The sequence below is a fragment of the Microcaecilia unicolor genome, chromosome 8 (genome assembly GCF_901765095.1).
Source record: "Microcaecilia unicolor chromosome 8, aMicUni1.1, whole genome shotgun sequence".
Classification (NCBI taxonomy): Eukaryota; Metazoa; Chordata; class Amphibia; order Gymnophiona; family Siphonopidae; genus Microcaecilia; species Microcaecilia unicolor.
The window spans coordinates 142,620,906-142,647,470 of record NC_044038.1 but is presented as its reverse complement, the minus strand read 5'-3'; the positions used below and the strand labels follow the sequence as shown (position 1 = coordinate 142,647,470).

Sequence of the window (26,565 nt, the reverse complement as noted above, 5' to 3'; positions counted from 1 at the left end):
TGTTGAGTAATGTTGACATGCCTAGCAGGTGAAACTCTGATCATTTACCAATAGAGGGCAGCATAAGCCAGCAAGCATCTCTCAATCCATTCTGTTTGTGATTGATTCAGACACACCAACATAATACTGATCATCTTCCATCAATTGCTGGCTGGCATTGGGAATTCTTGACAGCCCAATGGGCATTGCATGCTTGCCTGCACCTTCACCTGATCTTTTTTCCTATGTGAAGGACAGATCATGGTCCTTTACATGGAGAACATGAGTTCCTTCACATGTGTCTCCAAGTGCCCAATGCTAGTGGACACTGAACATTACATCTTTTGACAATCAATTATTTCACTTCAGAGACTTTAAAATGTTATAACACTGCAGGGTCTAATCACACATGATTCAGAACTGCTGAAAATATCTCAACAGTTAAGGTGAAGATAAGTGATGTAGAAGCATTTAGCTGTGTAGGGTCTAAATTCTGGAATTCAGTTCCTTTAGGATAATGGCAATTGAGTTGTTATGGGATCTTCAAGAAAAATTGAAAACATGTTTTATCAATGGGCATTTTTAAATACATATAGTTGAAAGTTATTGGACACACCCCAAATCCCCTCTTCCTCCCTAAGTTCCCTAATTTACCTACCTTACATGACCCTATTCTACTAAATTAACACCTGTATTTGTTATTCCGGAACTAGGAAACGCCACTACGGTCCTATGTAAGGCACATTGATCCCACAAATAGGTGGGAAAATGTGGGATACAAAAGTAACAAATAATAATATTTATTTTCTATTGAACATAATTAACTTTCAATGAACTTGGAGACCAATAGTGTGCTGAACTGGACAATTCTGGCACCTTTAGACTGACTCTGGACAGAACTTCATGAAGGATGCCCTTCCCTCTTTATTCAATATGCCCCTGTGAAATCGTAGTAATTAAAAAAAGGCAAGTGCATTTTTTTACTATACCATTGCATTCCACAAAACAAAAGGAGCAAGCTCCCATATGCCATCTTTTTCTTTTGATGTAGGCACAGGAAAAAAAAGATGTTAAATGCTCCCTGGTTTCAACCTAATTAATTTTTTTTTAAATTTTACTTATACATAGTAAGGCTTATTGTTAAGCACCTGATTCTCATAGCATGTCGTCAGGTTTGGTGGCCCTTTACTAGGTGGAAAACATCTCTGCACGAATACAGGGAGTAACCAGCCTCTCCAAATGACACAATGATTACGATTTAGAACTAAGTAATTACTACTCTAAAAACGATTATGCTGCACAAGCCGGCATGTTTGAAAATATAAGTGAGCTCAAATAAAAATGCAATAAAGAACGACAACGTCGTGGATAGAGCAGCAGCGCGTAGCTTTGCTTGCTTTGATTCGGGTGAGCGCCAGGGATGACGGCTGCGCAGAGGAGAGGGAAATTGGGCTTTAGCTTTTTGACGTCATGCCGCCTCCTGCTCTCAATCTAATCTCTTTGGTCCCGCCCTCTTCTAACGCACCTTTTTCAAATTCCGAGCGTCCTCTTCTTACTGATTCAATTTACTACAACAAGTTTGTGTTTCTAGATTCTATTAAGACCAGGCGGCGTGTCCGACTCCGACAGAGAGAAGGAAAGCTTAGCTGTGGGTTTGGTGGTGAGTGATGTCGGTTATGAGTTTAACGGTTGTACGGGGAGTTGAAGGAAAGGTGCCGGATCGCGGAGAGGGGAAAGTGTCTTGGAAGGAACCAGGGGAGGGGAGACGGGTCTCTGAAGAGCGGTGCTGAATGCGTTTGACCTTACCGCGATGGCTTTTTATTAAAGTCTATTCAACGTTTTATTGCTATTTTTAATTAGGTTGAGCATGGCCACCTTGATTTATGTAGACAAAGAGAACGGAGATGTCACGTCTAAGGATCGGCTGAGGCTGCCAACGGTACCTTGTAAGTGCACTTCTTGACTATTCTGTACAACTTTGATATTGTGTGCTTAAAGTAAGGTGCAAAAGCATCCTTTCGTAGTTGGAAAGGTGGAGGTGTAATCTACTTACTTGCTGAACTGCTTTTCGTTGGGTGTAGAAAAATTATAACGGGCAAAATAAAGTCGTTAGAAACTAGTTGAACTAATAAGAAAATCATATTTGCTTATTTTAACAACTTTTTATTCCATAAATGTTAATATCACATATAGTTGGATAACAAATATTTAGGATTGTGTACAAGGCAAAAAACTGAATGCTGAAGTCTTGGCCCAGGAAAATGTAGGCTACAGTTTAATCTTATTTAAACATAAAAAAACAAGCCTTGCTTGAGGGGCTGTACTTGTAGCTATTTGGTGATAAGGATGTGAAACAATGATATGTTATCTCCATAGCTGTATATCAAGTCTTAAACTTGGTATGCAATATTTGTGTTAAGTCCACCCATGATGTTTGATCTTGTAGTCCAGCTGCTAGCATACCTATAGTAAGTGGACCTTGAAAACTTTGATAAGTGATAATGGGCAGACAAGATAGAAGTATGACTAGGTGTTGCATATGCAAATAGGAAAAAAACCTTTACAAGCTAAAAATCGGCTTTCAAAACGGCAAATGTTTCTACGTGTGTCTGGGATCTGGCCTAATACTTTTTGATGTCTCCTTTTCCTCCCCCCACCCCTTTTGCACAGTCATGTCCTTTTCCCATTAAGGGAGAGTATAACTTTCTAGCAGATACCTTTGGAAATTCCTTCCCATAAGGATAAGAACTCATTCTGTCACTTGGTTTCTGCTGGAGCAGGTTTTGTTTGTAGCTGGTGGCTTTTTGAAGAGGATTACAAATTGTCTGGTTTCTAATATAAATGTTAACAGGGTAGGATAACATTTTTAACCAAGAAAAAGACAGATACAAATCAAGGGGCTGGTGGTTGGGAGGCGGGGATAGTGCTGGGCAGACTTCTACAGTCTGTGCCCTGAAAAGGACAGGTACAAATCAAGGTAAGGTATACACAAAAAGTAGCACATGTGAGTTTATCTTGTTGGGCAGACTAGATGGACCATGCAGGTCTTTTTCTGCCGTCATCTACTATGTTACTATGTAAGTACTCTGCAATCAGTGCAGCAGCTGGAGATGTTGGCTACTATAATTGGCTGTATAGTATTCTAGTGTACATAAAAATCTGCTTGAGGGACATTCATCATAAAGTGGGGGTGGGCAAACTGTAATCCCAATCAGGTTTTCAGGATTTCCGTAGTGAATGTGCCTGAGTGACTTTCTGCTTACAATTGAAGCAGTACATAAGTATCTGCCATATTGCGACAGACTAAAGGCCCATCAAGCCCAGTATCCTGTCTCCAACAGTGCCCACCCCAGGTCACACATACCTGGCAAGATCCCAAAACAGTAGAACACATTTTATGGTGCTTATCCTAGACATAAGCATTGTATTTTCCCCAAGTCCTTGTTAATGGCTTATGGACTTTTCTTTTAGGAAGTTATCTAAACCTTTTTAAAATCCTGCTAAGCTAACTGCTTTTACAACATTCTCTGGCAACAAATTCCAGAGTTTAATTACATGTAACCTTATCATTTTGAAAATTCTGAGTTGTTGCCTGTAGCATCTTGTCACCTGAGGTTTGATTAACATATAGTCAATCAAATTATCTCCCACATGAATCTTAGACTTCTAGAATTGGTAGCATTTCATTGGACGCAAACATGTGTAGCTGGTGATTCTGGAAAACTGAAACAAATCTTGTAAATACATATGTATCAAATGATTAACTACATTCATGCTTCTGTACAAGTACTATGTTTGGCTCGCATGTACTTTTCCCATTTAGCAAAAGCAAAGACCATTCCTGAAAGATCTCTTCTGCAGACTCCACGGTCTGGGAAAGTGTTTAATGCAGCACCTGGCTTGGCTCAATCTGCAAGGAAGGCATTGGGCAATATCAATAACCAGACTGAATGTAACAAAGCTATTGTTACCACCACCACCAAGAAGAAGGTGTCTCAGAAACCAAAACGGCAGCTGTCTACAGTCCCAAAGGTTAGTATGTACCCTGTTTCCCCGAAAGTAAGACATCCCCTGAAAATAAGACCTAGTAGAGGTTTTCCTGAATTGGTAGATATAAGGCCTCCCCCGAAAGTAAGACCTAGCAAATTTTTGTTTGAAAGCAGGGCCCCCCCCTCCACCCACCCTCCGTCGCTCCCGGAACTAACCTTAAACGCCTCCTTTCACCTTATCAGCAAGCAGCAGGGCAGACCTCTCCTTTCCGTGCCCCACCCTCGCGGACGTTACATCAGGCGAGGGCAGGACACGGAAGGAAGGAGAGGTCTGCCCTGCTGCTTGCTGCGAAGGTGAAAGGAGGCGTTTAAGGTTAGTTCCGGGAGCGACGGAGGGCAGGCGGGCCAACCCCGATGTTTCCCCGAAAAATAAGACCTAGCGCATTTTGGGGGGGGCAAAAATTAATATAAGACAGTGTCTTATTTTTGGGGAAACACGGTAATACCTTCCATCCACATGCTTGTCAGTATCCAATGTAGTAGTAGAAGAAGAGTTGTTTCCATTCTATGGGGATTACACTTTAAAGGTAGACCCCAGTGGTGGGTGGGGGAGGAGGAGGCACATCCCCAAATCCTCACTGACCATCACTTTGGTCTCCCATTCCCCGTTCTGTAAAACGTACCAAACCCTAGCCTTGGCTGACTCTATAATCCGCTATCCACGTTCCTGTGCCCATGCTTACTTCATACATTTCAAATTCTTGCTGACCTCCTTCCAGTCTGCTGTTTTACATGGAGTGGCCTAGTGGTTATAGTGGTGGACTTTGGTCCTGGGGAACTGGGTTCGATTCCCACTGCAGGCACAGGCAGCTCCTTGTGATTCCCAGGTACAAATAAGTACCTGTATATAATATGTAAGCCGCATAGAGCCTGCTATGAGTTGGAAAGCGTGGGGTACAAATAAAAAAAACAAAAAAACAAACAGGACTATTACATCCAGTTGACAAATTCTCTTGGCGCAAACCCTCGACATATCTTTGCCATATTGAACTCTCTCCTCAAAGTGCCTTCATCTCCAACTCCCCCCAGACTCTGCCTGAGTACTTTTCATGATAAGGTTTACAAGATTAAACTTGAATTCTCAACCAGGTCACCTCCACCTCTCCTTCCCTTAGTCAATTCTCTGAACCCTCCAACCCTTGCCTCCTTTTCTTCTTTTTCTGAAATCACTGAAGAGGAAACTACACATCTTATTTCCTCCTCAAAACTAACTACCAGTTCCTCTGATCCTATTCCCACCCATCTACTTAACACTATCTCTCCTACTGTCATCTCATATCCTCAGTCTTTCACTTTCCACTGCGACTGTTCTTAATGCCTTTAAACATGCCGTAGTCACACCACTCCTTAAAAAACCTTCATTGGACCCAACCTGTCCTTCCAACTATTGCCCCATCTCCCTCCTTCCTTTCCTATCAAAGATACTTGAACGTGCTGTTCACCGCCATTGCCTTGACGTTTTTTCATCTCAAGCTGTTCTTGATCCACTTCAATCTGGCTTTCGCCCCCTTCATTCAACTGAAACAACGCTTGTTAAAGTCTCCAATGATCTGTTCCTGGCCAGATCCAAAGGTCTCTTCTATCCTCATCCTTCTCGATCTATCTGCTGCTTTTGACACTGTTGATCACAGCCTACTCCTTGATATGCTGTCCTCACTTGGATTTCAGGGCTCTGTTCTTGCCTGGTTTTCTTCTCTCCCAGCGTACGTTTAGTGTGTACTCTAGTGGATCCTCCTCTACTTCTATCCCACGGTCAGTTGGTGTACCTCAGGGATCTGTCCTGGGACCTCTTTTCTTCATCTATACTTCTTCCCTTGGTACTCTGATCTCATCCCATGGTTTTCAGTATCATCTTTACGCTGACGACTCCCAGATTTACCTCTCCACACCAGAAATCTCAGCCGAAATCCAGGCCAAAGTATCAGCCTCAACTCCTTAGGCTCAAACCAATTATATATATATATATATTTTATTTTTTTTAAATTTTCTCTTAATGCAATTTAAAAACAAATTCTGCACAAAAATTTTTTGTATATCAAAATGTGCTCAGTCCGTGCCTGGTGCAACCATTATATCCCCAGGGAGAATATGTGGTCATGTCACAGTTGGAACCATCACTGCACATTCGATGTTCCGCCTTCTAAAATGTATGTACATACACCCAATTCTGCGTGGATGTCTCAGCGCAATCTGAAACTAAACATGACCAAGACTGAGCTTCTTATCTTCCCCCTAAACCAACCTCTCCTCCTCCCCATTCCCTATTTCTGTGGATAACTCTCATCCTTCCTGTCTCATCAGCTCGTAACCTTGGAGTCATCTTCGACTCCTCCCTCTCCTTCTCTGCACATATTCAGCAGAATGCAGTCGTTTCTTTCTCTCTATTACCAAAATTCACCCTTTCCTTTCTGAGCACACTACCAGAACCCTCATCCACACTCTTTATCACCTCTCGCTTAGACTATTGCAACTTGCTTCTCGCAGGTCTCCCACTTAGCTATCTCTCTCCTCTTCAATCTGTTCAAAATTCTGCTGCACGACTAATTCCACCAGTGTTATGCTCATATTAGCCCTCTCCTCAAGTCACTTCACTGGCTTCCTATCTGTTTCCGCATACAGTTCAAACTCTTGTTAACCTATAAGTGCATTCACTCTGCAGCTGCTCAGTACCTCTCCACTCTCATCTCTCCCTACATTCCTCCCTGGGAACTCCGTTCACTGGGTAAATCTCTGCTTATCTGCAACTTTCTCTTCCACTGCTAACTCCAGACTCCGTTCCTTTTATCTTGCTGCACCATATGCCTGGAATAGACTACCTGAGCTGTTACGTCAAGCTCCATCTCTGGCCGTCTTCAAATCTAAGCTAAAAGCTCACCTTTTTGATGCTGCTTTTAACTCCGAGCCCTTATTTTATCATCCTCACTTTAACATTCCCTTATCTCTTGTTTGTCCTAATTAGGTTGTAAGCTCTGTTGAGCAGGGACTGTCTCTTCATGGTCAAGTGTACAGTGCTGTGTATGTCTAGTAGCGCTATAGAAATGATTAGTAGTAGTAGTAGTAAGTATGCAGTTATTTCAGTGGAAAGTACTATAGCTCAAAAGGAAAAAGCATTTAATTGACTCAGTCTTTAAGTCCACTTTTAAAACTAAGTGGGTGGTTATTCTGGATCCTTCTGTGTCAAGCCTCTAAGCAAGCTGGTTCTCTTCCTCTGCTTTCTTCTGGAAACATAATTTATGTGCCCATCTAGAGATCCATCAAAGGAGTCTTTGAAATATACTTTTAAAATATAGCTCCAAACTTTAATCTGTCTAGTACTTTTATGTGTTTGTGCTCTGGACATTCTCCAATCCAAATCACTACTCCTTTTGGGGAGATAGGCATATGATCAATTTTGTCTTTTCAGACTTCAAAGATGTTTGCTAGGATGGATATTTGTGGTCCCATAAACTGCCTCTGGTATAACTCCCTCTGCAGCTTTGTTTTCAGGTAGACCGGGTTCATCCAAAAGTCTGCTGTAGACCGGGTTCATCCAAAAGTCTGCTTTAGACCTGAAGGTTTTTTTTCGGTCCAGTTTAAGCTAAGCTGGCTTGGGAGACACCTTGTGAAAGGCTAGTTGACCATAGAGCTAGTGCGGAAGAGTAGCCTAGTGGTGAGTGCAGCAGACTTTGATCCTGGGGAACTGGGTTTGATTCCCACTGCAACTCCTTGTGACTCTGGGCAAGTCACTTAATCTTCTATTGCCCCAGATACAAATAAGTACTTGTATATAATACGTAAACAGCTTTGATTGTAGCTACAGAAAGGCGGTATATCAAGTTCCATCCCCTTTTCCTGCCCCTTCATGCTGCTCACCGGTGGCTTTGAGCCCTGCAAAACTCGGCTCATCCTGCTAATAACTAAATTTCCCTTCTTTGCCTGTTTTGGTTTGCCTTTTATTCTCTGACACTACAGGAACACTTTAGCTCATCCTCCATCATATTATATGTCTTGCCAGTTAGCAAGGTTGAGTTTCTCACTCTGAAGATAGTATAAAAGTGTTAGCAGGATCCTCCCACATGAGCCTCTCAGGAATGCTGAGGCTCTTTTGGGCCTAAAGATAAAAAACAAAAAGTGAGGAGAATGGATGAGGATACCAAAAAAATATGTATGTATTCACATGAAAAATCAAAATTAAAAAATAACAAATTTGTACATAAAATGTACAAATTTGTTGTTTTTTAATTTTGATTTTTCATGTGAATAAATATTTTTTTGGTATCCTCATCCATTCTCCTCACTTTTTGTTTATCTCACGGTTTCGTGAGGGCGTTTACCTCCTCTTTGTTTTTGCTCTTTTGGGCCTAAACATTTTGCAATAGGACTTTTAGTCTTAACCCTTTCTCTGCTTTCTGCTGCATTATGGGATTTGGAGGATAGCCTTCTGACTGGTTCAGCACGTACATAAGTCTTGGTTTTTTTTTATCTTGTACGTAATCTGGTTTTCTCAGGACTAATACAGGAGTTAGAAATGTTTTTATATGGCCCGAAAAAAAAGATCTAGGAGTACAAGTAGTAACACATGAGCCTTTAGAATAGCAAGTTGGCTCCTTTTGGAACAGTAAGAAGGCTCAGAGGTTTTTAGGAAGTTAAAAGGCAGTTTCTGCAACTGCACATGCGATGGGAAATAGTTTGCTTGTGTGACATCTGCATAATGTACCTTTTAGAAAAGGGAAAAGCTGGCAGAATGTCATATGCATGTTTTTCACTTGCTACTAGTTCATGTGATACCTTGTTCCTATCTTACACCCTGTGAATATTGAGGGCTCTGCATGTACTGGTAAGCTCACCTGCCTGTGGGTAAGAACTGTGCCCTGCAAAATTTCTAGAGATGCTATTCGGTTAACATTAAATATAGAACACTAAGATAACGGTTGGATTTACAAAGTCCCTGACCAAAAGAGCTTGCAATCTTAGGTGACCATCGAGGCAGGTGGGGGGGGGGGGAAGGTGGGGTAGAGTACTAACCCAGGGGCACAGTCGTGGCTTTCCTAGCTGTTGGCCATGTCCTTCTCCTAATTAAGGTTTACTTCAGCCATTGCTCAAAAGCTCCAGTAAGTCTCATGATGCTGTCTGGGGGTTAAGAGATTTGTGGGTGCAGTAGTACCACATTTTATGGAATACTGTGCCATGTGAACAGTGGTGTGCTGGTAAATTTTTAACAGGTTCTCTCCCCAGTCCACCTCTGCGCCCCCCCCCCCCCAAATTGCAGAGCTGGCTATAGCCGGGGGGGGTGGGGGGGGGGGGCAATGCATTACTCTCTCCAGGAAAAAAAAATTAAATGATCCCAGGTTCCAATCTAATTCATTTAATATGGGATAAAATGCCATAAATAAGTAAATATAAACTTTTTAACGTTCAGCACCTGATTCTCAGTGGACATATTCCAAACACTATAATGAAAATAAAATTTTTTATTCCAAACACTATAATGAAAATAAAATTTTTTTCTACCTTTGTTGTCTGGTGACTTTGTTTCTCTGATCATGATGGCCCAGTATCTGATTCTGCTGCTCTATACTGTTCCCTTGACTCTGTTTCCAGGGCTTCCCTTCCATTTATTTCTTTTCTTTTCTCCTTTCTTCTTCATTCTGGTCCTCCGCAGACTTGACTGTACAGTGGATCCAGCTTCTGCCTATTTTCTCCATCCATGTGCAGTTTCTCTCCTCACTTCCTTTTCCCTCATCTAATCTCCTACCTCTTCCCTCATCTAATCTCCTTCCTCTATCTTCCCTCCATGTTCAGCTTTTCTTCTCTCTCCCTTCCCTCCCCTCCATCCATGTCCTGAAACTCTCCTCTCTCCCCTGCCCTCCCATCCCGCTCCATCCATGTCCAGCGATCCTCCTGCTCCCATCCATCTTTTTCTTTTACCGGAAGGCGGGACTGAGGGCACAAACTCATCAGAAGCAAACAGGGAAGGCTAGAGATGGGCAGCAGGGCTTTAAATAACTCGGCGCTTCAACGGAGGTAATAGAAAAGGATGGATGGGAGGGGAGGGTGGGGGGCGAAGGACAATCGCTGGACATGTTTGAGAGCGGGAGGGGAGGTAAGCATGGCCTGTGATGGTGCCCTCCTGCCATGCTTACCTCGTGTAATGGAGCCGGCTCGCTCCGAAGAACAACCGGCTCGGAAGATCTGTCAAAATTTAAAAAGTGGCTCGTGCGAGCTGGCTCCAGCACACCACTGCATGTGAATCAGATTATCTGAAGTTAGCAATGAACTGAAAACTTGGCTATTTAGAAACTATGCTGATTAATTTTTTTTTTAATTATTGTAATTGCTGAATGGTGCAAACTTATTTCTGTGGTTTTCTTTTCATTTTTCGGGATAAATATTTTGAGCATTGTGGTATGTAAAAATCGTGTGTATTCAAATTTGATTATTCAAAATAAAAGCAAGATTTACATGCAAAATTAATGTGAGTAATGTCTCCAGAGCCGATACAAAATCAATATAACGTCCCCCCCACCCTTCACACTGCCTCAGAGTAAATGTGGTTACAATTTCAATACTCTAGATTGAGCCATCGGTGATGGCAAAGACCAAAAGGGTTCCCAAATTCATTGTTCAATTCCAAGCTAGCTGCTTTTGGGGCTGTGTATGCCATAAAAAAAAGCTTGTTTGCTTTCTAACAGCATCTCCGAGTAGGAAAAGAGTCTAATCTGATCAGGTAGCTGAATTCTGGCTAACGTGAATACATTTCTCTTGTTCTGAGAGATTTTGATGCAGCAGCGAAAACTAACCATTTAAAACATTAAGGCATGGGCCCTCAATGGGAGGAGAGAGTAGCTGAGCTGTTGGCTAAGACATTCAATCCGCAAAGTGCAGATTTTTGTAGAGGAAATGGCATGTAACAACTGATTTGCGGATACCTGCTAAACTGTGTTCAGTGCTTTTTGTGGATGGTGGCAAGTGATGTAGAATTCTTTTTTTGGAGGTCTGTATACATTTTGGGCTATTTAAACTTGTACTAGTCCCTTTCCCTATGTGTCCTTCCGTCTGTCCTCCCCTTATCCTTATTGGTCCTGTCTGACCTGATTTAGATTGTAAGCTCTTTTGAGCAAGGACTCTTTTCTTTGTGTTCAATTGTGAAGTGCTGCGTACAACTGGGTAGCGCTATAGAAATGATTCATAGTACTATAGTATAGTACTGAAGTATTTTGGCAGGTTTTGTGTATAATAAGCTACAGATCAGGTTAACTTCCGTAGTAAACTTTTATTAGGTTCTTTTATATACTGCCATCCTGTGGTACAATCAAAGCAGTTTACATATTGAATTCAGGTGGTTTTCTCTGTTCTTAGTGGACTCACAAATGACATTTTGTGCCTGGGTCAGCAGAGGCTAAGTGACTTGTCCAGGGTCTTATATTTTTATTGTATTTTATTAAGGTCAAAATGGAAGACTAAAGTTCCAAATAAGAATGTAACATCTTGCACTGGGGGGGGGGGGGGGGGGGGGGGGGGGGGGGAACGCAGTTCAGGTCTCTCTAGGATTAACCCTTTAGTCCTGGCCATTAATAACTGCAGGAGTAGGACATCGCTTGCAAGTTAGCTTGAGGGACTAAGGCCATTTACAAAGGTGCAGCGCATGTCAAATTGTCATTACCACCCGGCTAGTGCATGCGTCTGGCAGTAATTGAGTTTGGCATGTGCCAAAAACCCACGGTAGAAAAAAATTTTCTACTGTGGAGGCATTCTGACAGTAATTGGCAGTTGGCATGCTCTGGTTACCATGCAGGTAATGTGTGCCCTTACCACTAAGTCAATGGGTGGCATTAAGGCCTTGGGTCATAAATGTGCACTGGCTTTCATTTTGCCACGCATCCATTTACCAGCCCAACCCCCCCCCTTATTTCCAGACACAGTGGAGAAATGATCCAGCGCGTGTTCAATACATGCACCCACACTACCGCAAGCCACTTCTTAGCACCTTTGTCAAAGGGCCCCTTGGGGATTAAGAGTTGATAGCAGCCCTCAAGGTGGGCTCTTAGCCTGGTTTTGAATAGGGCCAGAGAACATGACATACAGATTTTAAGAAGGCTTTTCCAGGCATGCAATGCAGCAATATGGAAAGGACACAGATGAGTGAGTTATATGATAGAGTTCCTGGGGAGGGGTATAGGAAGGGAACTGGATATACTGAGATTCTAATTTCTAATTATTTAAATCATAATTCCTGTGGATTTTTTTTCTCCAGTTCCTGAATTATAATTTAATGGAATTAATTTACCTAACACCCTTCATAAGAATGAGGGTGTCAAGTGTGTGTATGGGTTTTTTTTTTTTTTGAGGTGATCAAGTAACAAACTGGGGTGAAACTAGAGTAAACAAGTTCCTAGGACACAATTTGTTCCTCTTATGGTTGCCTTTTCTAGCCTCTTGTACGTGACCCTGCAGTGGTTTCTCACACCTGGCTGTTAAGCTTTACCACACTTGTTCATGACATATGAAAGTTGGAGCAGGCCAATAGTTTGAAGCCTAGATTTGGAAGATCCGAGTTTCAATATGTATTAATCTGATTCAATTTCTAAATTTTCTTGCCAACTTAGAAAAATGTCAAGTGCTGTGACAAGAATACGGACGAGTGTTATCCTGAAATTGAAAAGCTCATTCCCTATGACCCTTTAGGTAAGTATTACTTTGAACTGGCCTCATGATGCAACTGTCTTCCTTTTATCACTCTAACTTTCTTCCGCAGCCTCATAAAAAATGAATAGAATGTTCTGAGTGGAAGCTGGACTTAGTTTCTCACCTCAACAAAGCCCTGGTGCAGATTCTAGCCAGCGTTCTGTAGCTTTAAGAAGCCTTTGACCGGCCTGCACTGCACATGCATGAGTGCCTTCAGCAGTGTCGCACGGGACCCTAAGTATTTTTCTTTGTGGAGCAGTGAAGACAGTGGGAGACAGTGTCTGTAAACTCAAGCACACTGAACACCAAGGACTTCAGGTAAAGGCTCATGTAGAGCTGGTAGGTCTGGATGTGGAAGTGAGAACTGAGGACTGAAAAAAACTTCCTCCCAAATCAGAAAGCTGTACTCGTGTGTATATCTTGAAGATTGCACAGATGAATAAAGTGGGAGACTCTCTTCTCTGTGCAGGTTATCTTTGAGAAGGTACCAACCTTGAGGGATCTTGGACTCATTTTAGGCAGTTATCTCTAAAGATTTTATGTATGTTTCTGATGTAACCCACCTTGGTTTAAGGTGGGATAAAAATATGGAAAATAGTCCAGAAGGCTCCCAGATTCAAGAAGGCATTGTTGCCACACCACTTTCACTCAGGCCAGCATTTCAAATACCCGTGTCTCGGCTCCCTGGGCAGGGATGCTCATACTCTGATTTGGGAGGACGTTTTTCAGTCCTCAGTTCTCATCTCCACATCCTGACCTACCAGCTCTACATGAGCCTTTACCTGAAGTCCTTGGTGTTCAGTGTGCTTGAGTTTACAGAGTGCAGGAAACATTTGGCTAGGGGGGTACATTTTTGATTCCTTTGTGGCATCTAGACATTCTGCCTTAAGTGTCGGAATGTGCAGACTCTCAGGGCTGCATTTTTTTTTTTTTTTTTTTTTTTAACTAGCAGTTCAGGAAAAGTTGGCAGATGCCCTTTGCTGAGATGATCTTCTTGGGGACAAGGTGGAAGAGAGGGCAGACCTAATTTAAGAAGAATTGATTCCATAAAGTCCTTGTCTCTCCCACCCCTTATGGAGCCTCCACATCGTGGAAGTTTTTTTTTTTTTTGCTGAAGTAGAAGAGGTTTCTACTACTCGCAAAGGTAAAGGTGCACTCCTTCCCATCATTGGCAGTAGCAGACTCAAAGCCCAGCCAGCTCCCCAGTCAAAGCAGGGGGCGGGGGTGAGCTTTTGACTGGCTGCAATAAAAGTATCTAGCCCAGATGACCACCTGGTTGGGTGAGGCTGAGTGGTGTGTGTGTGGATCCTTATAACCTCAGACCAGTGGGTTCCGCAAATGAGCTGGGTGGGTTAAACCATCAGTTGGCATCAACTTCCTCCAAATTGCCCCCTGAGAGCATGGAGTTTGTGCTCAGCACTGGTAAGTGCTACACAGGAATTCTTCTAAAGGCCCATGTAGTTGAACCCATTCCACCATGGGGAGAAGGGAAGGATTATGTTCAAAGTACTTGTACCCAAAGAGACAGGGATTCTGCCCCATCTTAGACCTAAGGGCCCCGAACAAATATCGGCTTAAAGAAAAGTTCAGGATTTCACTTGGCACTCTTTTCACCATATTTCAAGAGATTGGCTATGCTCTGGATTTTAAGGATACTTATTTTTGTGTCCAGATGATTCTCCTCTCAGATGGAAGTCACCTCTACCATTTGACCTCGCATCCACTCCGAGTATTCACAATTTGCCTTGCCGTAATAGCAGGATTGCTACACAGACTGGGAATCCATGTGTTTCCCTACTTGGATAATTGACTGGTTAAGAGCACATAATGGAAGGTGCTTAAGAGTCAATGCAGAGAACTATTCAGGTGCTGGGACTTGGGGTAGTTGACAAAACCCCAGTAGCTGCATCTGCTCCCAGTACAGCAATTAGAATACATTGGAGCTCTGCTGGATACTGTTTTCAGGCTTCAAGTTTATTAAAATTTACTAACCTGCCAAACAGGCCATCTGGATGACTCAGTCTAAAAGGGGGATACAGTTAGTGTCATAAGATGTGAGGATAATGGGTAGAATGATAGGATAATAGGGTGGGGAAGTACAGGAGGTTGCAAGCTCAAGCCTACCTGCCTCCAGTGCAGGTAAATGCCTTTGTTGTCGGGTTCAGAGCAGCCAGCAGGTCACAGCTCAGATGGTGAGGTTGAAGGGCCACATGGCTTCCACAGTGCTTTTCACTCCCATGGCTCACCACTTGACTCTTGCTATTCAGTGGTGTCGGAGAACCTTGTGGATGTCATGGTTACCCCAGAGTTAACTTAGTTGCTTCTCTGGATGGTTTAACCTGATTGACCCTGGGACTCCCATTCCAAATTCCTCTGCCCCAGAAAGGTCTGACTATGGATGCGTCCACTCTAAGGGGGAGGGGGCCCATGCAGATGGGCTTCGCACCTAGGGACCTGATCTGCTCAGAAGACAGAGCTTCAGATCAACTTCTGGAGTTAGGGGCAATCTGAATCTCAAGTCTTTCAGAGATTGGTTGCTGAACCAAACTTCTCATTCTCAGACACCCAGGTTGTCATGTACTATGCCAACAAGCATGTGGGTACAGGATCCTACCCCTTGTGTGCCACCATTCACAGCATAGTGCTCCATGCTACATACCTGGCAGGGGAAGGGCAACAGGCTGAACAGGGTGCTGCAACTGCACAAGTGGTCTCTATGGATGTTGCCTGTGAGATCACCTGAGTGGGGCACCCCCCTCTGCGGATCTTTGCCACTCATCTCAAGTTTCCTTAGTACTGCTTCAGATTCGGGTCATACAAAAGGCTAGTGTCTTGTCTTTCTCCTAGATTGGTGGTGAGGGTCTTCTGTATGCATATTCTTCCATCCCTCAAATATGGAAGACTTTGCTGAAACTCAAGCAGGACCAGGAAACCACGTGCCTAATTGTGGCCATCTGGCTGAGTCAGATGTGGTTCTCCCTGGAGTTCTGCTCTGAAGAACCAGGGAGACCAGACTGCTCTGACTCCTCATGCAGAATGAGGGGTGTCCTCTGCACCCGAACCACCAGTCCTGGCCCTCACAGCCTGCTTGTTTAGAGCACAGGATTTGTGCTGCTGTAGCTGCCTGTGGGTGTCTCAGGATCCTGCTGCCTTCCAGGAAAGATTCCACCAAGAGGTATTACTTTTTAATGGATTTGCCACCTGGTGGGCAAGGCTCTAGATCCTCTTGCCCTATACAAACCCTGCTTAAATACCTCCTACACCTGACTCTGGTTTGAAAACCAGTTCTGTGAGGGTTCATATCTGTGCAATCAGTGTTTATCAGGTAGCAGGCAAACCCATCTCTGTTCAGCCTCTAACTTGCTTTGAGAGGTTTACTGTTGACAAAACCCATATCAAACCACTTCCTATGTCATGGTACGTCGTCATTCTCACTCAGCTGACAAAAGCTTCTGTGTGTCATTTTTAACCAGTCAATCGTCCTGCTAACATTCTGGTCTTCATGAAATACTGTAGCTAGAGAATGACACGGGTGTGGGCTCTGTCCTCATCTACAGAAACCTTGAACACCTATGATTTTATATTTAAATCTTTATTAAAGTATAAAAAGGAACAATATGCTGTGCAACTGTTGTGTATAAATTACAATTAGAAAATAACAATGAGCAGCTATAATAACCCTCCTTCCCATCCCTGTGGTTACTGTGGTGTCCCCGTGTCATTCTCTAACCGTAGCCAAACTTCAAGCTAAGCCATCCAGGTATAGGGCCCCAATCGTTGTGCTGAGAGTGGGAGCAGCAAAAGGAAAGGCCTCTACCAAAAAAAAAAAGAAAACAAGTAGGAGCGGACCAATAAAAAAAAAAAAAAAAGTGAAAACCTTTTGGAGTGAAGAACAAATGCCATGTTGTGTGTCTGCATAACACAAATCACCATGACAGAGTTCAAGGAAGGAATTGAAATTTCAGCACAGCCACCCTTCTTTTGGAGTCCTAATGTGAACACTTCTAAACACAAGTAGTTTTGGGGGTTAAATCATCCTCAAGGCCTTGTGGGGGCAGCCCCCCCCCCCCCCCCCCACCAAGTTCACTCCTGCCCATGCTAGCTCTGCAGTCAAAATGGCTGCTGCAGAAAGTTGGGTGTCCTGCTTTTGGTTGAGGAGGGAGTTTTGGTTTCAGCCAAAAACAGGTCGGTGTCTTCAACTGAATTCAAATTTCAGGCTGTTCAGTGCCGAAACTGAAACTTGGTCAGCCTCTTAACTACAATGTAGTTTAAGGGCCTTTCCACCTGAGGCAGATTTAAAAAAAAAAAAAAAAAAAAAAGGGGGGGGGGGTTGTAATCACTAGGTTACTGTAAACACTCTTCTTTGATAGCCTGGAACAACTTTCAGATTTCAGAATACCATTGCTGGCAGCCAAAAAGGTGCTAACTGGCCCACAAACTTTACTACAGAAGTGGTTTTTATCCTAGGGGAGGAGGAAATGAGGCCAAAGCTATTACATAGGTCACCATTTTAATTTTGTTGGGCACTAAAATGCTGCTGATGCGCACAGCTCGTGACGGGCCAAGAAATTGGGATTAATTGTATTCTTGTACATTGGGTGTACTGCTAATCTAGGTATGTCATTTAAGGTGACTTGCTTATTTTTTTATCTCCTTAAGACTTTGAGTGTTTCGATGTTCCTAAAGGACACAAGCTCAGTCACTTGAACCTGGCTGGCCTTCCACTTTTTGTGCTGGAGAAGGAAAAGGAACAACATGACAAGATTATGAACATTGTCCTTTCACCTATGGAAATGCCTTCACCAGTGACATGGGAGCTAGGTAAGTTAGACCTTCCTAAGGGCTTCTACATGGCCTTTCCTCAGATGAAACTGCTTTCCAACCTCAGTTGTGTGAGGCAGCTAAACTTCCAAAGATTAACTTAACTGATGCATCTTCAGCCAACACATGGCCTGAATCTACATTTAGGTTTTCCAGTAACTTCTGTTTCCTTGTCATCAAGCAGATGAAGCCATTACGTATGGGTTATGTCCATCAACCAGCAGGGGAGATAGAGAGCACTCAAACTTTCACAGTGCCCTCTTGGCCAGCTAGCTCCACTGCCTCCCCAGTATTCTCTATCTCCCTTAGCATGGTTGCTGCAGCTTGTTCGAGCTCCAGAAAAAATCTGCCGGGAGGTGGTTCCTGGCTTGCCAGTTGTTAACCGGGGTGTTGGAGGCTATAGCAGCTTCACTTTAAAGGCACATAGGTTAGCCCTTTCCCTGCCTTACCCATACCTCTGTGGCTGTGGACATATTGCCTTGCTTTCCCTGTCCTTACCCACCAACAGTGGATGCAGGCATATAGGTTCGCCCTTTCCCTGCCTTTCCCACTCATCTGAGCCTCCGGAGTCTTCAATACCTCTGCTTTCCTCACAGCTTTAAAAAAAAAAAAAAATCGCGTCGCGTTTTTAAACGCAGAGACGCTGGAACAGAGGTTTTTGACCTGATTTTCAGCAGGATCGTAGTTGTACACTAGATCCTTTGAGGTAAGAGTGTTTTCCAACTCCTCCGGGGTGGGCCCGCGATCGGGGCGATTTTGGCGCGAAACCGCCATTTTGGATTTTACCGCCGTTTTTCGGCGATGGCTGCGGACAATGTAAAGCGCTGTTCCACTTGTGGCAAGCGCAAATCAGCAGCAGGGCTCTGTAAATCGTGCTGTATTGGCGTAGGAGCCGGCCCGAGCATGGCGAGCGATGTTTCTTCCCGCTCTGAGCTGGCAGCGGGCGCCATTTTGCTTACACCGCATGGCGCGGCCTCCGTGGACACGGAGAGACCTGAGCCGGGTGGGGCACCTCGAGATGAGGTTATTTCAGGAGTGGCTAGCACCGGACAGGATTTGGGTGCCCAGGGTGAGATTTTCTCCACGGATTTTGTGCTTTTGCTGCATAAAGCATACATGATGAAAAGAGCCCTTCCTCAAGGGTCGCCTGAGGCTCCTCTGCCCCCCCCCCCCCCCCCCCCCCCCCCCGATGGATTCTGGCCTGGGACTGCCCAGTGAGGCTTTTTTCCCGGATGCTTGGCCTAAAGATAAGTGCAGAAGGGTTAATTCCCCTTCAGATTGTGGTGCACCTCCCCTCCCCCCCCCCCCCCCCCCCCCCCCCCCCCCCCCCCCCCCCCCCCCCCCCCCCCCCCCGTGGTCGGGGTGTGAGGATTCGGAGAACTCTGACAGACGTTCTTGGTCTGAGGAACCAGAGTCAGGTGCGGATTTACCACAGGATCTGGATGATCCCTCCGCGGTGAGGATTTTCCACTGTGATGAGCTGCCAGCGCTTATTTCAGATACCCTGCAGGCCCTCTCGATTGAAGATCCTGACAGTGGCATGGCCTCCTCAGGTAATCCCAGGATGGCTAGTACCAAGAAAGCTGCTCGGGCCTTCCCTTTGCATGACTCCATCCTAGAACTTGTTTCGGCTCAGTGGGCTGACCCCGAGGGACCTTTGAGAGTTTCCAGGGCTATGGAGCAGTTATACCCTCTGCGTGAGGGGCATATGGCTCGTTTTCAAATGCCTACAGTGGATGCCCTAGTCACTGCGGTGACAAAGAGAACTACCCTCCCTGTTGAAGGAAGTGTTGCCCTGAAGGATGTTCAAGACCGTAGGCTGGAAACAGCGTTGAAACGGTCCTTTGAAATTGCAGGTCTCACTGTTCGGGCGTCTGCATGCAGCTGTTATGCTGTGAGAGCCTGCCTAGCTTGGCTGTAACAGGCAGTGGCTCAGCCCGGAGATGGAGCGGAGCCCTTCTTGGATGTGGCTCCGCGGATGGAGGTGGCCTTGTCCTTTCTGGCTGATGCCCTTTATGACCTTGTCAGAGCTTTGGCTAAACAAATGGCAGTAGCAGTGGCGGCTCGCCGTCGTCTGTGGCTACGACACTGGGCAGCGGACATGGCCTCTAAGCAAAGGTTGGTGAAGTTGCCTTTTCAAGGACTTCTCCTATTTGGTGAGGAGTTAGAGAAAATTGTGAAAGGCCTGGGTGATCCAAAACCCCAGCGCTTGCCCGAAGATAGGCAGAGGCCTTCCTCTAAGGGCCAGGCGGTCCACTCCTCGTACAGACCTCGCTTCCGTGAAGCTAGAAGGTACCGCCCGGGGCGTTCTGCTGGGTTCACTTCACGTGCCCGTGGTCAGCAGAGGAACTCCTTTCGCTCGGACAAGCGTTCCGCAGCCGGTGGCTCAAGACCAGGAGTTCAGGGGCGACCCTCTCAATGATGGTGCGCCGGCCCTCTCCTCGATGCTTGTCATCGGAGGACGGCTTTCCCTCTTTGTCGAGGAGTGGGCCAAGATTTCCTCAGATCAGTGGGTTCTGGACCTGATCAGAGATGGATACAGAGTAGAATTCAACGCCCCAGTAAGAGACATGTTTGTGGAGTCCCGATGCGGTTCTGCCGTCAAACGGGCGGCGGTGGAAGAGACTTTACAAGGTCTGATTCAGTTAGGGGCAGTGACCCCGGTGCCTCCCGCCGAGCAAGGCTGCGGCCGATACTCCATCTACTTTGTGGTGCCGCGAAAAGGTGGGTCCTTTCGCCCTATTCTGGACTTAAAAGAAGTGAACAAGTCCCTGAGAGTGCGGCATTTCCACATGGAATCCCTGCGCTCCGTCATTGCGGCGGTTCAGCCGGGAGAGTTTCTCACGTCTCTAGACCTGAAAGAAGTTTACTTGCACATACCGATTTGGCCCCCGCACCAGAAGTTTCTGAGGTTTGCGGTGTTGGGAAAACATTTCCAGTTCAGGGCCTTGCCTTTTGGCCTCGCCACAGCTCCCCGAACCTTTTCGAAGGTAATGGTGGTAGTAGCTGCTTTTCTCAGGCGAGAAGGTATCAGGGTTCACCCGTACCTAGACGACTGGCTCATCAGAGCAGACTCTGCAACAGAGAGCTTACAAGCTACAGCCAGAGTGGTCTCTACTGCAATCTCTAGGCTGGGTCGTCAATATGGCCAAAAGTCACCTGTCCCCTTCACAATCTCTAGAGTTTTTGGGGGCCAGGTTCGACACAGTCTCGGGCTATGTGTTCCTACCCGAGCCAAGGCGGTGCAAGCTTCAGAATCAGGTCCGTCTGCTCCTGAGGATGCCCCGCCCGCGAGCTTGGGACATTGTCCAGCTGCTGGGATCGATGACAGCCACGATGGAAGTGGTACCCTGGGCGAGAGCGCACCTGAGACCTCTACAGTATTCCCTACTCCGGAGATGGTCTCCTATTTCTCAGGATTACCAATGCAGACTTGGCTCCCTGTGGCCCGTCTCAGCATGGAGTGGTGGCTCTCGGACAGCATGCTGCGGCGAGGAATGCCGCCGACGCTCCCCGTTTGGTGCCTAGTGGTAACAGATGCCAGCCTGAAGGGCTGGGGCGCACACTGCAAGGGGAAGCATGCCCAGGGTCTATGGACACCCGAGGAGTCGGAGTGGTCCATCAACCGCCTAGAGTTGAAAGTGGTGTTTCAGGCGCTTCTGGCCTTTCAAGTGACCCTGGAAGGATTGGCTGTCAGAGTGATGTCGGACAACATGACAACGGTGGCCTATATAAATCGACAAGGCGGAACAAGGTGCAGAGCACTAGCCGCGCAGGCCGAACTGATTTGCCACTGGGCCGAGCTGCATCTTCAGTGTCTGTCGGCAGCTCATATTGCAGGTCAGAGCAATGTGCAGGCCGATTATCTGAGCAGGCATCAGATCGATCCAGCAGAATGGAATCTGGCAGACAAAGTATTCCTGCAGATCTGTGTCAAATGGGGCAAGCCCGTGATGGATCTAATGGCGACAAGTGCCAATACCAAAGTCCCGTGCTTCTTCAGCAGACGGAGAGATCCTCGCTCGGCGGGGTTGGATGCCTTGGCTCAACCCTGGCCTCCGGGTCTACTTTGTGTGTCCCCCATGGCCCTTGATAGGGCGCCTGCTCTTGCGGATTCGGCTGCACCCAGGAGAAGTGGTCCTCATCGCCCCGGATTGGCCAAGGAGACCTTGGTATGCAGACCTCCGACAGATGCTCCTGGAGGCTCCTCTGCCGTTACCTCTGGTACCGAACCTGTTGACTCAGGGACCGGTAGCCATGGAGGACGCCGGCCGCTTTGGTCTTACGGCATGGCTATTGAGAGGGCGCAATTGAGGGATAAAGGTTATTCCAATAAAGTTATTTCCACTCTCCTGCAAGCCCGCAAGCGGTCCACTTCCGTGGCTTATGCCAGGATTTGGTGCCTGTTTGAGTCTTGGTGTGCTTCCAGAGCCATTGTTCCAATGCGGGCTCCTGTCTCGCCGATTCTGGACTTTTTGCAGGAAGGTGTACAAAAAGGCTTGGCCTATAATTCCCTGCGGGTGCAGGTGGCAGCGTTGGCCTCCCTTCGTGGTAAGGTGGAAGGCGTGTCTTTGGCTGCTCACCCAGATGTGGCACGGTTTCTTAGAAGGGTGCTTCGGCTCCGACCTCCAGTGCGAGCACCCTGTCCAGCTTGGAACCTGGGGCTAGTTTTGAAAACCCTGCAGGCATCTCCTTTTGAGCCGCTTCGGCGAGCATCGGAGAAAGACTTGACACTGAAGGCCGTTTTTCTGGTGGCCATTACCTCGGCGAGATGGGTGTCAGAGCTCCAGGCGCTGTCCTGTAGAGATCCATTTCTGCAATTTTCAGAGTCCGGAGTCACGGTTCGGACCGTGCCTTCCTTTTATGCCTAAGGTGGTTTCAGCCTTTCATTTAAACCAGCCTATTTTCTTGCCCTCCTTTTTCAGAGGAAGAGTTTCCAGAATCTTTTGGGCAGCTGCACCTTTTGGATGTGCGCAGGACTCTGCTGCAGTATCTGCAAGTTACTAACTCTTTCAGGACTTCTGATCATCTGTTTGTTTTGCTATCCGGTTCTCGCAGAGGGTCTCCAGCGTCTAAAGCCACTATTGTCCGCTGGCTCAAAGAAACTATCTTTTCAGCTTATCTGCTGGCCGGCAGGGTTCCGCCTGTAGCCTTTAAGGCACATTCTACTAGAGCGATTTCTTCCTCTTCGGCTGAAACTGGAGCACTCTCTCTTCAAGAGATATGCAGTGCAGCAACATGGGCTTCTAAGCTCTCCTTTGCCCGACATTACAGGCTGGATGTGGCTGCCAGGAGGGATGTGCGTTTTGGTGCACAAGTGCTAGCGCGTGGTGTGGCTTGTTCCCACCCTATCTAGGGATTGCTTTGTTACATCCCATACGTAATGGCTTCATCTGCTTGATGAGAAGGAAGGGAAAATTAGGTTCTTACCTTGGTAATTTTCTTTTCTTTAGTCATAGCAGATGAAGCCATGAGCCCTCCCTGTATGATTGTATGCTGTGAATCTGTTTTTTCAGGTTCTGTTCTAATTTCCTGAAGTTCCTTCCTTGGGAGAAAGTTGGAAAACAATCTTCAGGATTCATGTTCAGTTTAAATTTAGGAGGATGTGTTCATTCCCTCCAGCATGTTTTTTTTGGAGAATGTTGATTCTCTCCAGGAGGCTTGTGTGTTCCCCTCCAGTTCTATAAATAGGAGGATGAGTTCATTCCCTCCCGTGTGTTGGGAGGATGTGTGATTCCCTCCAGGAGGCGCGTGTGTTCCCCTCCACTTATACAATAAGGAGGATGAGTTTATTCCCTCCAGGAGGATGTGCATTCCCTCCTTTATGAGTTCATGCCCTTGTGATGGGCCATCGTTCGCTGTGAGGAAAGCTCTTGTGATTCCCATTGCGGTTTGCCATACTGCTTTGGAAGCTTCAAATACTGAAGAGGCAGTGGAGCTAGCTGGCCAAGAGGGCACTGTGAAAGTTTGAGTGCGCTCTATCTCCCCTGCTGGTTGATGGACATAACCCATACGTAATGGCTTCATCTGCTATGACTAAAGGAAAGAAAATTACCAAGGTAAGAACCTAATTTTCCCTTTGTACTTTTAGCTTAGTCCAAACCTACTATAACCCTAAAATCTTGGCTACTTGGGATGCCCCTCTGTTTTGTTTTAGTCCAGCCAGGGCAGCAGTAGTCTGGGTCAGACTTGAAGACAGGTTGTCCTCATAACATACTAATAGCATCAAGGTGACTGGTAGATATTATTGAGGTTAAAACCATCAGAATGCTCCTTCAGGAACTGTGAATGTGCAGAATTCCTAGACCATGTCTAGCAACAGCTCTGCTGCACCAGGGGGTGGGGGGCAGAATAGTTACACATCTGGTATTGATCTATAAGTGTTTTCACTTTCTCCTAGCAACTGTCAGTGAAATTTAAAAAGTCACAAATGTCATTAATTTTATACAGTATCCTTAGTGTGCCAACACCAAAAACAGTAACACTACACAATTCATTTGCTCTGACCCATTGTATACGTGGTTCCCTGGCTATAGTAAAGCCAGAAGTCTGACAAACCTTTCATAGCACTAATACCCCAGCAGGGGGCAGTATTGTATTTCCCCTGTCCAGAGCTTTAGTGTATCAGATCATATGCCTCATCACTATTGGACACTGTTGACTAGTTTAATGTACTTTAAGGTTGATATACCAACTGTGTGCTAATGGTAAAATGATACTTAACAAAGCTCTGGACACTTCACAGTTAAGTGTGGTACATTTTTAGTCTTCTAGTCTATTCTGAGTCTTCTATACCACATTTAAGTCTTCAATGCAGTTTACAAGAAGACGAAATCTCATTCAGGTATATATAATATTGTATTGTAACATTTATGACCCGCGTATTCCCACTTGTCAGCAGGCTTAATGCGGGTTACATCATATAGTTAATTTACAAGATAAAATGAATAAAACATCTAAACATAGTATATAAAGAGGTGGACAATAAAAAGGGTGAGGGAAAAAGGTGATAGAGGTAGGGAGAGGATGAAAGTTGGTGTAATGTGTTGAGTAAGGAAGAATGAAGTTTCGAATAGGGATAAATTCAGAAGGATAAAAACATATTTTAAGTTCTGTTAAGTAGTAGATCCAGGTCTCACAGATGAATATCTAATTTACAATTAGTTAACTCCTCAAAATATAAAATTATAAAGAGAATAGATAAGGAAAACTTTAAGAAACAGACTGTAATTAGTGAAATATTCCATATTTTTGGACCCTGAAAAGTGTTCCCAGATTTTAATTTCACTTTCCTTGTAGAAGGAATATCGAGCATCAGACTTATGGATTTCACAAGACTGTATATCCACACTGTTATAGCTAGTGTACAGTAACATAGTTTTGTGATTTACTTGTGAACTGACCTTTTGTGTTGTGGGGAGGAAATTTGCAGTTCCAGCATACATGTACAACATTTTATGATTGCAACCATATTTGGGCACAGGTTTGAAGGTGAGCACCTAGTCTGTATCCTGTGAAACCACTAGCCTTGATGGGAAGGTCTAAATGACAAGGCACCCTGATATTAGTATTACATTAACCAATTGGTGCAGGAATTTTCTCCTAATCATAAAAACTGCAACTGGTAGGCTACTTGCATATGGGAGGGGGCCTGAAATAGTTTATTATTTCACTTAATCTAGAACTGCAAACATCTAGGAACTTTTTATGTCTAATTGCAACCAACATCCAGGCAGTGGCTTTTCTTGCTGGTAGAACTGACTACTGGTATAGACCCACTAGCAACCCTTTTTCAGGGTATCCCTGATTTGCATATGACTCATGCATACTTGTTAGGGATTCTGAAAACTTGGACCTGTTGGCAGCCCTCACACTGGGAGTGAATTCCATGGACCTATAGTGACACTTCATGTAATGGGCTTTAACTGACAAACCTGTTCAGATGCCTATGGCAAGGGGTAGAATATCAAAACGGTACCCTTGATTCCACATATGTAGTCCTTCATGGTTGGGAGAACAGTATGAAATGCTCATGCAATATTAGCAAGTGATTACATGATCACAGATCTCCAGGCCATGTTGAATGGCAAATTGTTTTTGCAGGGTGGAATCATGTGACTTGTAAGGCACTTAGAATCCTGCCCCCTCCCCCCATAACTTCCACTAAAGCAAACTTTTTAACTACTGGCTATATTCTAGCCACAGTGTGGCTCCATAATTAGTAGTCCCTGCCCCAACAGTCATTTGATTTTCAGTTTAGTGGCAGGCACCTTTATGATTAAATATACTAAGTTCTAGTAGCTCTCTAGTCTTGTACCTGAATTTCAAGCGGTGCCACTGCAGTGCCCAAACTACAAAACCTTTCCTAATGAGTACCACATGTTGGTGCTTCTAGAAAATTGTCCTCTTTCCTTTTAAAGGATTTAAAGCTCTGCTTTACCAGTTTTTTTTTTTTTTTTTTTTTTTTACTGCTCCAACTGAAAAGACGGAGCAGTTGACTGAAGTGTGACTTGTTTTCTAATGAAAAGGCATTGAGATATAACACATGTAACAGACTGAGCTAAAGTCCCTCTACCTGGATGGCCATGAGTCCAGCCTAGAATAACAATTTGGTGTTTAAGAACTGTGTAGTTTTCTTGTGTGTGAATTTTTTTTTCCCCTTCCCCCTTCTAGATTGTCTACAGTCTGATCTGTTTCTCATGCCTACACTGGAAGAAATTGCAGTGGACTTGCCTCCCTTATGTGAACTGTAGAAATTTGTTTTCTAAAGAATTAGTGTTTTGTGTGTTATTTTTCAGTCTTTAATAAAGATGTTTTAAAATTTGACTTGGAGCAGGCCTTTTTTTTTATGCAGAAAATGTAATGCTCACTTTAATCTGGCTTTAACAGAAGATTGCTGGTAAGTTTTAATGTGAGGCATCTGGGATAATTATTGCCAGACAAACTTTCCTTTTTGGGATATTTAGAGAAACTTAGTGTATGGTGTCAGTTTCTACACTGATGGGCATGGGGTGATCCATTGTGATTTTGGGTCTGACAGCAGAGCTATTAC

The 26,565-nt window shown here is 45.0% G+C and overlaps 1 protein-coding gene across 2 annotated transcripts; it reads left to right on the top strand.

Annotated features, from left to right (window-relative positions):
• Nucleotides 1–1,491: 1,491 nt before the first annotated feature.
• PTTG1 (PTTG1 regulator of sister chromatid separation, securin) lies at nucleotides 1,492–26,337 on the top strand. Of its 2 annotated transcripts, none has more exons than XM_030211184.1 (6): nucleotides 1,492–1,627; nucleotides 1,840–1,925; nucleotides 3,803–4,011; nucleotides 12,614–12,692; nucleotides 17,352–17,513; nucleotides 26,187–26,337. In XM_030211184.1, exons 2-6 carry the CDS (start codon nucleotides 1,847–1,849, stop codon nucleotides 26,264–26,266), a joined length of 609 nt encoding a protein of 202 aa, XP_030067044.1. In that variant the 5' UTR covers nucleotides 1,492–1,627; nucleotides 1,840–1,846; the 3' UTR covers nucleotides 26,267–26,337. The 2 variants fall into 2 exon arrangements, with proteins under 2 accessions (XP_030067044.1, XP_030067043.1); XM_030211183.1 differs by having other exon boundaries at nucleotides 1,492–1,639.
• The last annotated feature ends 228 nt before the right edge of the window (nucleotides 26,338–26,565 follow it).

Excerpts from the sequence above, each read along its gene's own strand:
- PTTG1 (XM_030211184.1), top strand. The coding sequence starts at position 1,847 with ATGGCCACCTTGATTTATGTAGACAAAGAGAACGGAGATGTCACGTCT. Across the intron at positions 12,693-17,351 it reads CATTCCCTATGACCCTTTAG|ACTTTGAGTGTTTCGATGTT; the intron begins GTAAGTATTACT and ends TATCTCCTTAAG. Across the intron at positions 17,514-26,186 it reads ACCAGTGACATGGGAGCTAG|ATTGTCTACAGTCTGATCTG; the intron begins GTAAGTTAGACC and ends TCCCCCTTCTAG.